At 42.8% G+C, this 14,483-nt stretch overlaps 1 protein-coding gene across 4 annotated transcripts in view; it reads right to left on the bottom strand.

Moving 5' to 3' along the window:
• The window catches only part of fcho1 (FCH and mu domain containing endocytic adaptor 1), a 40,751-nt gene that overhangs the window by 21,057 nt on the left and 5,211 nt on the right, over window positions 1-14,483 (bottom strand). For all 4 annotated transcript variants that reach the window (XM_041229011.1, XM_041229013.1, XM_041229014.1 and 1 more), the window contains exons 2-4: window positions 13,497-13,560; window positions 12,366-12,426; window positions 2,217-2,308 (exon numbers count right to left, since the gene is read on the bottom strand). In XM_041229011.1, coding sequence (XP_041084945.1) covers window positions 2,217-2,308; window positions 12,366-12,392 — 119 coding nt within the window. In that variant the 5' untranslated portion in view covers window positions 12,393-12,426; window positions 13,497-13,560. The remainder of the gene's footprint in view (window positions 1-2,216; window positions 2,309-12,365; window positions 12,427-13,496; window positions 13,561-14,483) is intronic.

Below are 14,483 nucleotides of genomic sequence, written 5' to 3'. Positions count from 1 at the left end.
ATATAATATGGTAAACGTGAATTCCATGTTTTTTTTACCTGCATTTTCTTCAAAGCTATTACCAAAACATGTACTTTTTAAAAATGCATCTCAGTGCTGCACTTAACGTGTGCATCTTTTGTACAGAAAACATTAGACCTACAAAATGACAGCAATTCATTTTAGGCAAGAATTATATTCTGAGAAAACGATCCGTTGATAATATCACACTTCTGGCAAGCCCTACACTTGCCCTAAACTGCTGTGTTTATGATAGACCACCTCCGCACTGGTGCAATATCTAAACATGCAAGTGACACGTACCTCCAAACATGCATCCCTATGGGGGATAAAGTGTCTAAGGAACCAGCAGTGCCCTTGGAAACCGGGTTTAAATAATGAATGACCTAATCCTGTCTACCATTGTTTAATGGATATCCATTTCTGCACAAAACACATATCATACAGCGAGGTATCATTTAACCCTTATCAAACAATGGACTCTATTCAGGTAAGCTTTAACTCATGAGATATTTAAAGAATGTTTTTATGAATTAAATACAGGTCGTTCCCGTTCAAGATGGCTATCTTCTCTGACAGCAATCTAGATCATGTATATCAACGAACTGACTTTGCAAATGTTATTAAATAACTCACGAGCTAACGCTTCAGAAACCCCCCCTGGAAGTTTTGTAGACTCTACTGACTGATTAAAATTCAAGCTGGTAAGCAGATTTCACTTCCAGGGGAAGTCAATTTGGATGCAAATGTAATCTTAAAAAAAAATGAAAAAATCTATTTTTTTGTATTTTATTTATTTTTGTTGACTTGGGGAAACACTATTGTAAAACCTTTTCAAATTGCAGAACAGGCTTCAGTAGTATTGAAGCAGCCTGACTAGAAAACGCTGCTCCACGGAAGCAGACAACACAGATTAGATAGGAGGATCCTTTACCAGGCGACAGTGGATTGGACAAGAAACTGCATTGGTTTCCTTTCTGATAACCTCATCTTCATTACAGGAAGCCTGCTGTGTGACTCTGAACCGAGGACGTGAGCCAATCAGAGCGCACTGGAGCCGTGACTGTCCTCCTCAATCCATTACAAACCAGACTGCACTGGAGCCGTGACTGTCCTCCTCAATCCATTACAAACCAGACTGCACTGGAGCCGTGACTGTCCCCCTCAATCCACTACAACCAGACTGCACTGGAGCCGTGACTGTCCTCCTCAATCCATTACAAACCAGACTGCACTGGAACCGTGACTGTCCCCCTCAATCCATTACAAACCAGACTGCACTGGAGCCGTGACTGTCCCCCTCAATCCACTACAACCAGACTGCACTGGAGCCGTGACTGTCCTCCTCAATCCATTACAAACCAGACTGCACTGGAACCGTGACTGTCCCCCTCAATCCATTACAAACCAGACTGCACTGGAACCGTGACTGTCCCCCTCAATCCATTACAAACCAGACTGCACTGGAGCCGTGACTGTCCCCCTCAATCCACTACAACCAGACTGCACTGGAGCCGTGACTGTCCTCCTCAATCCATTACAAACCAGACTGCACTGGAACCGTGACTGTCCCCCTCAATCCATTACAAACCAGACTGCACTGGAGCCGTGACTGTCCCCCTCAATTCATTACAACCAGACTGCACTGGAACCGTGACTGTCCCCCTCAATCCATTACAAACCAGACTGCACTGGAGCCGTGACTGTCCTCCTCAAGCCTGCCTTGGACTGGAGGAAGCCCCCTTTCTCTAAGTGGTGAGGGAGGGTGCAGTTCAGTCTCTGTCTCTGACTGGAGGGAGCACCCTTTCTCATAGAGGGTTGAGGGAACAGTTCAGTTTGATCTCAGGCCTGCGTTGGACACATGCTATGTTTTTGACAGACTGCAGTAGACTTACAGGAGAATATATATATATTTTTGCTGTGTTTGGTAATGACATTGTGAACATTCAGAAAGGGCTACAATGCACTTCCAGTTGCCGGGTCAGGTATTCTAGCACCTTTAACCTGCTCAGGCTTGCCGGGGCGTGCTGTGCAAATCTGATTAGCTGGCTGCTACCGGCTTGCACAAAGGCAGCGGGATAAATTGCACTGTGTAATGATGTTCTTTGTCACTATAAACATAGTCAATTACTGCAGTGCCTGAACTTACCAGTAAGTCTTTAATTCAATACAGACCCGTACGGAGTGTGCAATACTACAACCGCACCAGCCCTCACCTCTCACGGACAAACTCCGCCAGCTCCTTGGTGGAAATCTGCCCATGCTTCATGTTGTGATAGAGGACGTCAAACCCAGCGTTCCTCTCTCCCTGAAAAGAAAAAAAAAAGAAAAAATCACCCGATTACATATTCAGTGCTTAGCTTTCGCATTTAGCAAATAATACTGTCATAGAAAGGAGCAGGCTCCAGAAGATTGTCTGGCTGTTAAGATTGTAACTGATGAGAAGTAAAACACTATGGAGGTTGTGTCATCTTAATGGAACTGCCATCAGGGTATATTTGCAGAAATGAACTTGTAATATTTTTTTATATCCATCCTCAAACAACTTCAGCATGCTGTTCATCATCATGGGAGAAAAAGACGATCGTGCTTTTTGCATTCACTGTCCCAGGTGGATTCCATAAACAATGTCCACAGGAAGTATTTCATTCTTAGCCGTCACTTGTTAGCACAGTCCCCATGTTATTGTCCTTTTATTGCCTGAACAATTCTGACATGCAAGACCGCTGTGTTTTTATAAAATTGAAATGTAGTGCCACCTGAGCACTCTTCAGCCAAAATGAGAAAACTAAAGAGCATTAACCTTAAACATTCGAAGTCTACCGAGACAGATACAAGCAGCTTCCTGCCTGTTGTTTACCAGTTGAGCAGCAACCAAGGCTTTGAAGACAAGCAAACAAACCGCAGGTCCCACTTCCTCCCTCATAATACAGAAGTCAGTGCCTTCCTCAAATCACACCTACCAGCCGCACACACAATGCTGGAGATAGCATCTGCAGCCCTGCAGAAGCCTGGAGCAGCTAGTGGTGCCAGTTTCTGTGGCCTGACGCACAGCAGGTGGGTGCAGCCAAGTGGTGTTTATGGCGATGTGTGCAATTAAAGAGAAAATAGAATGAACCACTCACCAGGGGCACTAAACTCTGGCAATAGGGCAAGGTGTCATTTGCTTGAAATTAACTTTCAGTGAAATAACTGCCAACAGCAGTGAACAGTAATGCATACACTTAAGTGTATCGTTATAAAATCTCACTGGACCAGAGCAGTCCAAGCTTGTTGGCTAAATGAGCCATAACCATTACTAGGGAGCTCTTACAGACCCAGTTAGAAGCAACTACACAGAGACAAGACCATGGGATGCAAAATAGCCATGCTGGGGAGTTCAAGAGCCATCTGTTTGTGGTATTAAGATAACGTCTACCTCTTTCCAGGGGTCACAGTCAGGAGAATGGCACAATATGCCCTTCCTAGTCTTCCTAACCAGCCCGTTTGAACTACTTAATACCTAACAGACTGGATTCAGAAAGGAGGTTTACACCACAGTAGTGTGAAAACATGTCCTCAGAATCCACACGTACTGCCCGCTCCTCAGGGAGAACAGCAGTGAAATAGATGAAGGGTGTTCATGCTCACGGGCCACTGAATCTGCCCAGGGGACGATCACACTGACTTGTATTTGCCTTCAGTCTTGCAGCAGGATATTTCTCTTCTCAGAGTCAGAAGCTCTTGCAAGACTATAAAATGCTATATCTATTACAGGTTACTAATGACTGTTTTTGGCATCAGAATGCAATCTGGAGTTTAAATATTATTTTTGGTTATAAACACAAGGCGAGTCAACTAATGAAAAGGTGACAGATCTAAAAACTGCTGTTTAAATCATTAAAAAAAACAAAACAAAAAAAAAACACTAAAACGCTGTTAAATATTGCAGTGAAACAGAATTTGCCAAAATGCCAAATAAAGGGAAAAATAGTCTCATTTATTTGATACAGAAGCACTGTACAGGCTACAAAAGTGCCAAACATTGCAGGAGTGAAAAGGTGCAAATGTTTCGGTCAATTCAAGACGGACTGTTTGGAGCCAATTATTTTTTGCTGCGATTTTAACAGTGTTCAGCGTGCAGGTCAAGCACATGTCTTTGATTTATGAACTCCTAGGGATCTACACACCTGAGCTATAGTACCTGTGAATGCCATTGTCTAAGGAGCAGTAAATAACTGCTCTACTTGAGATTTTAAATCATTAACAGTGCATGGGTTAAACGCTTTTTCAGTATTTAATCACAACAATAGATCTAAAGACAAACATTTCGACCAGAAGTCTTTTTTCAACATCTTTAGCACTACCGACTGAGTGTTTAAAAGCTCTGGATGTCTGCTGGATTAACTGATGTGCAAACATTGGCTTTCAAGATCTCAAGCGGCTCTTCTCCAGATGCAAGTGGAAATTAAAAAAAAAAAAAGAAAAAAGTCTTACTATTTAAAACAGTATTAACATCCCTCCCCATTTAGATCAACTGAATAAAAACATTTCCTTCGATTTTGCTCCAGTATTACACAATGGCATTCCAAAAAGTTGCAACGCTTCTGAACCCAAACAATGGTCCGATTGATTGGCTGGCCTGCTTTACAAAAAAACGGGGGCGAATAGGTGATCCGGGTTCCCTTTGAAGCGATGGTCCTGTTTGTTTTATCGGAGACGTGTTGAAGCCAGAAGGGCTTCACTGGTCTTGTGCAGGAGGTCAGGGCGGGCCTCCTGTCTCTGCTTGCTATCGGAGCTCAGAAAGCTCTAGAAATAGCGAGCAGATAAAGGGCAGTCACAGACGCTGTTCCCAGGTAGCTGTGGAATGCGAGGAATGCGATGGATTCCGGGACAGGCCAGGCCACAGAGAGCAAGAGAGCGAGAAATACTCTTTCAAGCTGGCACAAACACAGTCACTTAATATAGTCTCTTAATATCAGCACACTGAAACACCCTGGGCAGAATGTCACACTGCGGATAACAATGTAACTAGTGTCACGCTCAGGTTAATATCACTCATCTGATTTCTACCCCACTTTATCACTGGGAAATAAAAGCATCTCAATACAGCACCAACGTTGTTTAAACTCATTCAATTAGGACTCTTTCTAGAAGAAACAGAAGCAACAAAATGAACCTCTGCACCATATATTCCAGGGAGAGGGGGTAGAAGCAGGTGGCAGAGCTCTTGCAAAAGCAAAATCATGGCACGACAAGCCAGCCTCCAGGAGACTAAGGAGTTCCCAGCCCTCCAGGGTCATGCCACCAACTCCTCAATAATCATTTAGAACCTGAGGGTGTCATCCATAATGAAGGAGAAGGGGGAGGGGGTCTCACTCTCTCTCCGTCTACCCCTTTCAAACCCACCCAGACAGCCTCTTCCCCTCTCAGTGCTTCTGGTCTCTCCTCAAGCTGTAATGTGAGTTGCACAGGTACCTGGCCCCATCATACAACATTCACAGCCTCATACAGGCTACTGGAATTTGATTAAAGCCAGGTTCTGAATCAGAGGCTCTCTCTCTCTCTCTCTCTCTCAGATGGCAGCTCCTTGGCGGTGCTGTGAAATCTGTGGGCTTCCTCAAATGAAGCGCTCACAGTGACTCATTCCAGATTCCATAGGCAGCAATGAACGACCGTTAAGACAGGAGGAATCAAGCAACACTACAGACCTTTAGCACTCTGTTATAATGAACAAGACGCCAACACTCAGCAGGCGTGACTTTCATATTGCTAATGACAATCTGCAGGGCTGCAAGTAGCATGTGGAAAAGGCATTGAATATGAAAAAACACTGACATATATATACACACACACACACACACACACACACACTGCACATTTTTAACAAGGTAAACATTCCAGGCTAAAATCTAAAGGTTTAACAATCTAATACATGTAAGTTATGATAGTAATGTTAGAGTAATTATTTTACTTTGTTATTAAATAAGCACACTTTTGTATTTTAACATTTCAAGTTACTGAGCATTTTTTGTAGTGCAGGCATTGACCAAGTGAGCCTTTTTCCTTTCTTTCTGCGATTCCCGTGCCAGCCTGTACAAAGCTCTATTGACAAGCCAGGGACACCTGCAGCTGCTGTGTCAGCCCCCACTCCCAGCTTCAGGATTGGCCCCGGTCATGCCAACTGCTTAACAAAGAGAGGTCCAGGGCTCATTCGCACAGGAATACAAATCAACACATACTGCAAACTGCATACGCAACACCACGCGTGAGGATTACGGCAAACGAAAAGAAACTTTTGAAAGAAGAAACAGTTGTTGAGTTCACAAAAAATGAGACAAATGAGTACCTATCATGTCCTTGAAAAAATAAATGGATCCAAATACAATGCCATTTGAAAACGAAACAAAAACGAAAGTAAATTAACATTAAATGGAGTTTTAAATCAGCTCAATTGCCTCGCGTGCTGTTTGAAATTCACAAATACTTTTTTCCCCTCTTGTCCGTTAACTTTCCATTGATAGCACATCACTTTAAAAATGTGATTTTGCCAGTACACACTCCAGTAGTAAGTATACAGACAGTGGATGGCTTTGAAATTAATGCAGCGCGTCTTTAATTGTGCAAATGCAAATAACCGAATGCTTAACTGACGGGTCATTTGATCTGCGATACGAAGAATACAAAGAAAGTCTCATTTAGGTTAACACAAAATACACACCTCGCAATGCTACAGTACTTGAACATAAGTTTGACTAAATAAACAGTACAAATGTGTTGCTATGAGCTTTTAATCTCAAGTACATCTGCTTCACCGTACTGTGGCCTCTTCAGAGGTGAAGTCAGGGCACAGCCAGCCATTGAAACAAGAGGTCTAGTCTCCACATCATTCATATATACAGCTACTGCAAAAGGGTTTGCATCACCCTACAGAATTAACTCATTTTGTTCTGCTTTGTTCTGCTTGGGTCACACTTCTGAAAAGGCTCCTCAAGTGAGGAGGGGAAGCATTTCAGTGCTACACACAGGCATCGCTACACAATAATTCTTCACACTCAGGAGTTTGACAGCAGTTTCAACTTCAGCACAGCGGCGGCCTGGCCAGTAGGGCGTGCTGTAGCTTGGTAATGACAGCACAGTCCCTGCTGATCTTGCCTTCCCCAACCTGTTGGGAGGGCCAGGGCAAGTGCAACGCTTTTCTGCCCTTCTAGACTTCTCAGGAATCAAGTATTACAAACCCAAAGCGCTGATCTACCAGGATTAGTTCATGTACATGGATACCACAACAGAACAAAACAAAACCCTTTGTTGTGCCAACTGCAAGAAGATTGGTGTCAAGGGTAGCAAAGGAAAGACAACCGTCCCCTTTTATCCATGGGAAAAGTGACAGCTATGTGTTCCGCCTCCGTAAAACAAAATACTTTTTCTCCCACTGCCATATTATCATTATTCTAATTTTGGTGCGTAAGAATAAAATGGCGACCTAATTAAAATCCCTTATCCCTCTGAAAGGAGACACCCAGCTCTACTGAAATGGATGCCAGCACTGAAAGCTTAGACAGAGGACCTGCTTTGACTGACCTCACAATAAAGAGCTGTCACACTCGCACAGAGACTGCCTATTCAGCTGGGCCTAGTTGCCAAGGAAACCCGGTCACCTAGCAACCAGCTACTCCCAGCGCATGCTAACCCAGCCTGCATCCCGGGCTTTTCAAGTTTACTACAGTCCTCACCCCTGTAGCGGTTGGATTTGGGGGGGGGTCTTTAGCCGGTTCAATGATAGCCACAATAACACACCCCTTCATTTTAAATGTTTAAGTCAATCTTAAAAGGCTACAGTATCAAATGCTGAAATATATCGCTTCCTAAAACATTTTAACCTATGAAAATAAAAACCCAGAACAGCATAGGATATTATTAACCGCTTAACTGAAACAGTTTAATTTGCATTCATTTTTGTTCAAAAAGTTCCTTCAACTTAACATAATAAATGCCGGGGTGGAAGATGGTGTGTGAAAACCAGTCAAATGTGATATAACACGAAGTAAACAATTAACTACAAAACAATATCATCAAGTCTCCAACTGAAACTGGGTATGAGTTTAAACAATAAACAACCACCTACACAGAAGTTGTAAAGCATGTCATCTGTTAAACCTATATTACTGAACTGTTACTTTTGCTTGACTACAAAAGAAATACAAATTCGTATTACACTGAATATTCAACTACCTCCGTGCTACTGATCAGAATAGAGTCTTGCTGTCTATGCCAAGAGTAGAAATGTTGTTGTCTGAATTATAAAAGGAACAGAAAGTCAAAGGGCTGAGGGCGGTATGACAGGTGCTCTGGTATCAGGAGAGGAGGAGAGGCTGGCAGCAGCACCACACTCAGGGCTATCTGCTTCAACAGGGATTCAATTATTTAAAAGTGACCCCTCAGCGTGTTCAATAATTGAGCACCTCGCTAGAACAGAGGCCCAGAACAGTCTGTGGGCCCCTGGCTGGGCCCTGATGAAGGAGTTTCAGCTCTCAGCCTGGTTGACAAAGGTGCAGCTTAAAACACAGCCCCGGAGGTTATCTGAGGTGCGGCGCTGCTACAAGATGTCAAAAAAACCTGCAGTTACTGTCTCTTATCATCTGTCCAATAGAGATCCTCCGAGACAGGGATGTGAATAACAAATAGGCCATTTACACTGAAATAGGTGCCACGTTTCTAATCCCCTTCACACCTCCAACAGCGGAGACCACGAGAGCACAACTTTAGTCCTCTGGGTTTATGGGTTTCATTAAATAATTAAGGGATTAAGAGAATTCCATCCTAAATTGGTGATCACGAGTTCAAATTTGGGACGATAACCACAGTTATCCTAAATCATGTTTAAACTTCCGTTAAACATGATTTCAAACTGTTTTTAGCTTGCTGACTTTTTAAAATAAAGCCATTCCACAGTTCTCCCAATAGAGGGGTCTGAATTTAAATACACGGCACTCCCCCCCTCCCCCAGCATCTCCTTATGGACAAATGAAGGTGAGAAGCTAATCTTGGCAGCAGTGCCACAGATCTTTTTAAGCTGTCAAACACTATTATAGTTAACAATTTTCAATAGAGTAAACAATCAAGACTTAACAAATAACCGATAAATCGATTATTGTTCCAATTCTACACTGCAGTAACAAATATACAAACCCCCCCCCCCCCCCCCCCCCCCCCCCCTCCGAGATAAATCACATGCTACTGTTTGGTCACCAGATAACCTGCATGATTTACCTTGTTATAATAACAGTGCCAGCTCTGTCAAGGGCTGCCTCACAATACAGGGCTGTGTGTCGCTGGGGCACTGAGGAATCATTTACAAACCACAGCTCTGACACACACACACACACAGACTGGAACTGCGGCACAGACTGCAGCTTCCTCACAATTAGAAGGCACTGCAGGGAACCCCAGAACGTGGGATGAGATAGCTAGAGGAGGATATCCTGGAGAGTCGTGATATGCACTGCCGCTGATGTCTCTGAAATCAAACTGTACTTGTGCGTCGTACCAGGATTGAGACTGTATCGCTGGGGCTCCTTGCTTTCACTGTGTTTTAAATGCCGTAGCTCTTGGACCTATTGATTTTGATTTCTTCATGGCAGTGCAACAGGCTGGCTTTAAGGGGAGGCCTTGCTGCTTTGTGTGATCCTATTCAATTCGTTGTTACTGACCAGCAAACACAAACCAACTTGAGTGTAGCAGAGACACCTCAGGCAATAAATCAGACAAGCCAGCTGTCAATCATGTATAACTCAAAGCAAGTCACAAAGACACTCAGGGAAACCCCCTTCCTTACTGGAAGGTGGAGCCAGTAAAAGGGGGCTGGAAGAAAAGGAAAAACTATGCTTTTTGTAATACTGAAGTTCAGAAGCTATTTTGTTATTTTATTGTTTTGACTCTATATGAATTATATAACGGAATAATGACATTAAAAGAAGAATTTGCAATTTGATGTTTTCATCCAACTCACTTTCCCATTAATTACCGGTTATCACCTTAAATGGCGAATCCTGACAATTGACAGGTTACACAATGAAAAAAAAAAAAAAAAAAAAAAAAAAAGCTCAAAACAAGAACTTCACCCCTAAAGCCCAGTGTTTTATTAGAGCATTGTGATCACTCCTGGAATGAAGAATCCTATGCATCAGGATACAGGACCAGCAGTACATAGCTACCTACAGTCTAACATGTGCTTCTCGAATGAAGAGTAAGGGATTTATTCATTTATACGAATTCATGCTGATCCACATGAAAGTTCTGCACTCACCTGTGTGCATCCCCATTACTTACATAACCCCAGGTGTGTTCTGCTCTATCGCTCTACTGTACTTCCGTTTGAAATGAAAGCTGTCTCCATTAAAGTTATCGAGCGATCAAAGCTCAAAAACACATTCTTTCTGTCAGCAGCACTACAGTACTTTTGACTTGTCTGGAACAAGTGACTTGAGGGGGTGTATTTCTCTTGGGAGTGTCATTAGTGAGTCAGGACATGCAAGACACCATAAACATTTAGCCAAGTGCCAATTGAAACAGGCGACTGATAAGCAGAAAACAGGTAGATATGAAATGCTGAGTTTCACTGATCAGCTGTCTGCTCAGGATCGACTAGAACAGGTTCTTTCCCGTTTGTGTCTGCAAGCACAGACCACGATAAACAGGAGAGCTCCTTCAAACACAACTCACCCGAAACACTCCGTCATTATAGATGCGTGAAAAAGAAAAAAAAATGGTTTTGAATAAAACAAAAGAAATGTTTGGTTGAATTTTAAAACTGCGTTGTTTTGTTTGTTTCAGAAGTACTGAAAGAGCGGAGACTGATATATAATAAAGATCAGAAGAGCGACATCTCCTTCTGGGGACCATGACATGTGTAATAAAAAAAGAAGATGAATGTACATGGTTGCCAAACACAGTGCCAGTTCCACTGCAATGTTATTAAACGCAACACTCCCACTCACTGAATCACTCATAGGAACAGGAACACGCTGCTTCTATACAGCAGAATGGGTACTTTAGCAAAACCACCAACAGCACATCTTAATGCCACCACCCTACAATTCAGCAATCTCATTTATAGACCTAGTTTCACTGTGTTTGTATTGAATGTTACTCATTTCAACATCAAAGGATACTTTTGGTGTAAAGATTTATCTAAATGTCTTTATATGTATTAATGCTAGTAAGAGGCCATATTCTCAAAGCCTTTACTCCATTCTTTAATAAGTAGTGGCATACAGATCCACCACTGTCTGGACCATTAAAATAACCGTTTGGTCTTCTGCGGTACCAAACGGCAGGGGTACAAATATGGTACCTTATATAGCGCCAGCAACACTACATTTTTAGCTTAATTATTCTTTTATTTTAATTCCTTACCAAACACAGATGAGAGTTTCTCATCAGGAAAAAAATCAATATTGTAAACCATTTAAATGTTTTTATTTTATTTTAACACTGCCCGTCCTTTGAAAAATGGATTGCTCCAGTCAGTTAATTTGTCAGATCATTCTTTATTGCTGTGCCTGACAGTTCTGGAAGTGCAGCGGGCGCTGTGTGGCTTGATTTCTAACAAGATAAATTTGTTACATTTCAGCCTGTTGCCTCGTCTGTCTAATTAAGCTCAGGTGGGTGACTAATTAGGCTTATCGAACTCAAACATTCTACAAAGTGAAATTTAAAGTGTGGATCTACACGAAATGAGAAATGAACATCCATCACCCCCCCCCCCGGAACCTTTCTGACAGTGGTGTTGTCCCAAGTGTACTGAGATTTGCATCTTATTCATATTCACACCGACAGGACACAGCACAACAAGAGACGCTTTCAAACAGTGTTCCAAAGTTTGGGCTGACCCACTGCGGGTGGGGACCAGGGCCAAGGCAGTATGCCCACAGGTCCCGGTAAACAGTAGGACACCATTTGCATCCTGTGGCACATCGTGTCAGACCCTGGGACTACCCCCCCACCCCCCCACCCCCACCCCCCCCACCCCCCCACCTGTCCGAGGCTCCAGGGGCTCCATGATGAACGATGGCACCTTTATTTTTATTCATTTAATTGGTTATTGTATAGGGAACAAAACCCCATGATATGTATGCAAGGATTTCGCAAATCCGAACAAATACACATAACAAAATGCATACACAAGACTGCTGCCTTGAAAATATCATCCCTATATGAATTTCCTGTAGTGTTATCTTACAGCAGTACAAGAAAACTGCCGTTTTTAAATGAACAATGTAATTCCCAGCGGTACAGAATATCTGATTTAAATTTTATATTTTAAAATCTGTAACCAAGAAAAAAAGGAAAAGAAGAAACCCAAATAGAAAACAAACTTGGCTCACCCAGAAATTCTCTCGGAAGCAGGACATCTTGCTCAAGCGTACCTTCGGGCTTTACAGGGAACTGGAATTTATAGGGAAGAAATCAGGGAATGTTATTAACACACTCGTCCATCACGAAGAAGACAACATCACTGAGCATGAGAATCAATCAAGCAATCTATTTTATATAGTGCCTTTCATTGTGGACCACCATCACTGCACTTTACAAGACAGTGAGGAACAATGCATAATACAGTGAAATACAGGGCATAGTACATTAAATACAGACAGTAAAAAGCAATGCAAATACATTAAATACAGGCATAATACATTAAATAAAAGGCTAGGATGTGAATTCTAAACATTGTGGATGTGTGTGTCGTACAGAATCATACGATTAAGATGGAATAAAATCTGAAATAGCAGTTTAGACAGCAGCTAATAACAGATATCAGGCTTAAAGAGCTTTGAAAGCAAGGGAGAACAAGTGGGTCTTGAGAGTTGATTTGAAGCAAGCGACTGTGGGAGCATCATGCACTAAAGCTGGGAGAGAGAGTCGGAGCAATGAAACTAAAAGAACCTCTCCAAGCGTGGTGCATTTTTGCTTGGGGATAACAAGCAGGCCAGAGTCGGAGGACCTCAGCTTGCGGGCAGGGACATAGCGGGTCAGCAGGGTGGAGAGATACTCTGGACCTGTGTGATGAAGGGCCTTGTAGGCAAGCAGGAGCATTTTGAAAGTAATCCTGAACTTAACAGGTAGCCAGTGCAGCTGGGCAAGACAGGGGGTAATGTGATCATGTTTTTTAGATCTGGCAAGGATCCTAGCAGCGGCATTTTGCTATCGGTTTATGGCGTATGACGGGAGACCACAGCAGGTTCTCATGACCTACGGCAGCACCTCCACCGCAGACAGCATGAGGCTCTACAGGTAGACCTTTAGAACAAACAGATCATCACATCTAAGCAACAATCTGGCACATCATACAGCAGCACACATTTAAACAGAGGGTAGAAATTTAGGAATACAGGAATATTTTACAAAGATAATTTCCATCAGATACACAGAAATTCCAGAGGGCTGTATCACATTAAAATTGGGAAGAAAAATCAATCGATCCACTGCCCCACTGAGGAGCGGATTGCTGAACTCACCTGTCTGAAAGCACGGGGGCTAGATCACAAACTGGCACTCAGCCTTGACTCCAGCGTACTGCACCTAGTGAAGGCAAACACACAGGGAGACTCATAAACAGCTTTACAATTATGCACTAACTGTTATTACAGAACATGTCTGGACTGACCTGGCATGCGGTAATTACTTGATTCAGGTGAGCTAGGATATTATCCACAGTGCAGAGTGTGATACTTTGCATAACTGTGTCTCCGGTGTAAATAAACCAGGGATGGAAATGTGACTCCCATTACATAGCAGTTTGATCCATTCCTGATTTTACTATGAGCTTAATAAGACACACCTGAGTTTGTTACCAATACAATGTGGCTAATCAAGCTCATAGTGAAACCTGGCATGGGTGCAACTGCGATGCAATAGGAGTCTTATCCCTGTAAACAGACATGGGCACTACAGTATGGGGTCCAAGAAGCTACATACAGTGATTTGGACGAAGAAAGCTTTGATGAGACAGCTGATCTCGATATCACTGCCCTGAAAAATGCACTTTTTATCACCAGCCCAGAGAGCATTGACCCAGTGCTGCATTCTCACACAGCGTGTACGTAAGAATACATCTTGCTTGCTATCTACTGACTGCTACAGAAAGGTGAGTGGAGCTGGAGCTGGACTGGTTCACAAAGACATTCAAACCTGGTCTAGCATGCATAATGACGCACATAGTCTGGCATCAGAACACAATAAGCCCAACTGGGAAACAACTTCTGAGCTAGAATAAGATGGACTGAATTATATAAAACTACAGAGCACAATAATTGAGATGCTCCGCTCTAAAGCATGCATCATTTCTTGACAGAGCGTTTTATGCTGTTAGTAAACAGAGGACATAGCAAGCAATCTCCACTGAGGTCAACCTGTACTGGGGGCCATTCTAATCAAGATGAAAAAAAAAAGTGTCACTCTAACACGGGGTGAAGGACATGACCTAGCTAACATCTCATTAACCA

Source organism: Polyodon spathula, chromosome 26 (genome assembly GCF_017654505.1).
Source record: "Polyodon spathula isolate WHYD16114869_AA chromosome 26, ASM1765450v1, whole genome shotgun sequence".
Classification (NCBI taxonomy): Eukaryota; Metazoa; Chordata; class Actinopteri; order Acipenseriformes; family Polyodontidae; genus Polyodon; species Polyodon spathula.
The sequence above is the reverse complement of the archived record's forward strand: the minus strand, read 5'-3'. Positions and strand labels throughout refer to the sequence as shown.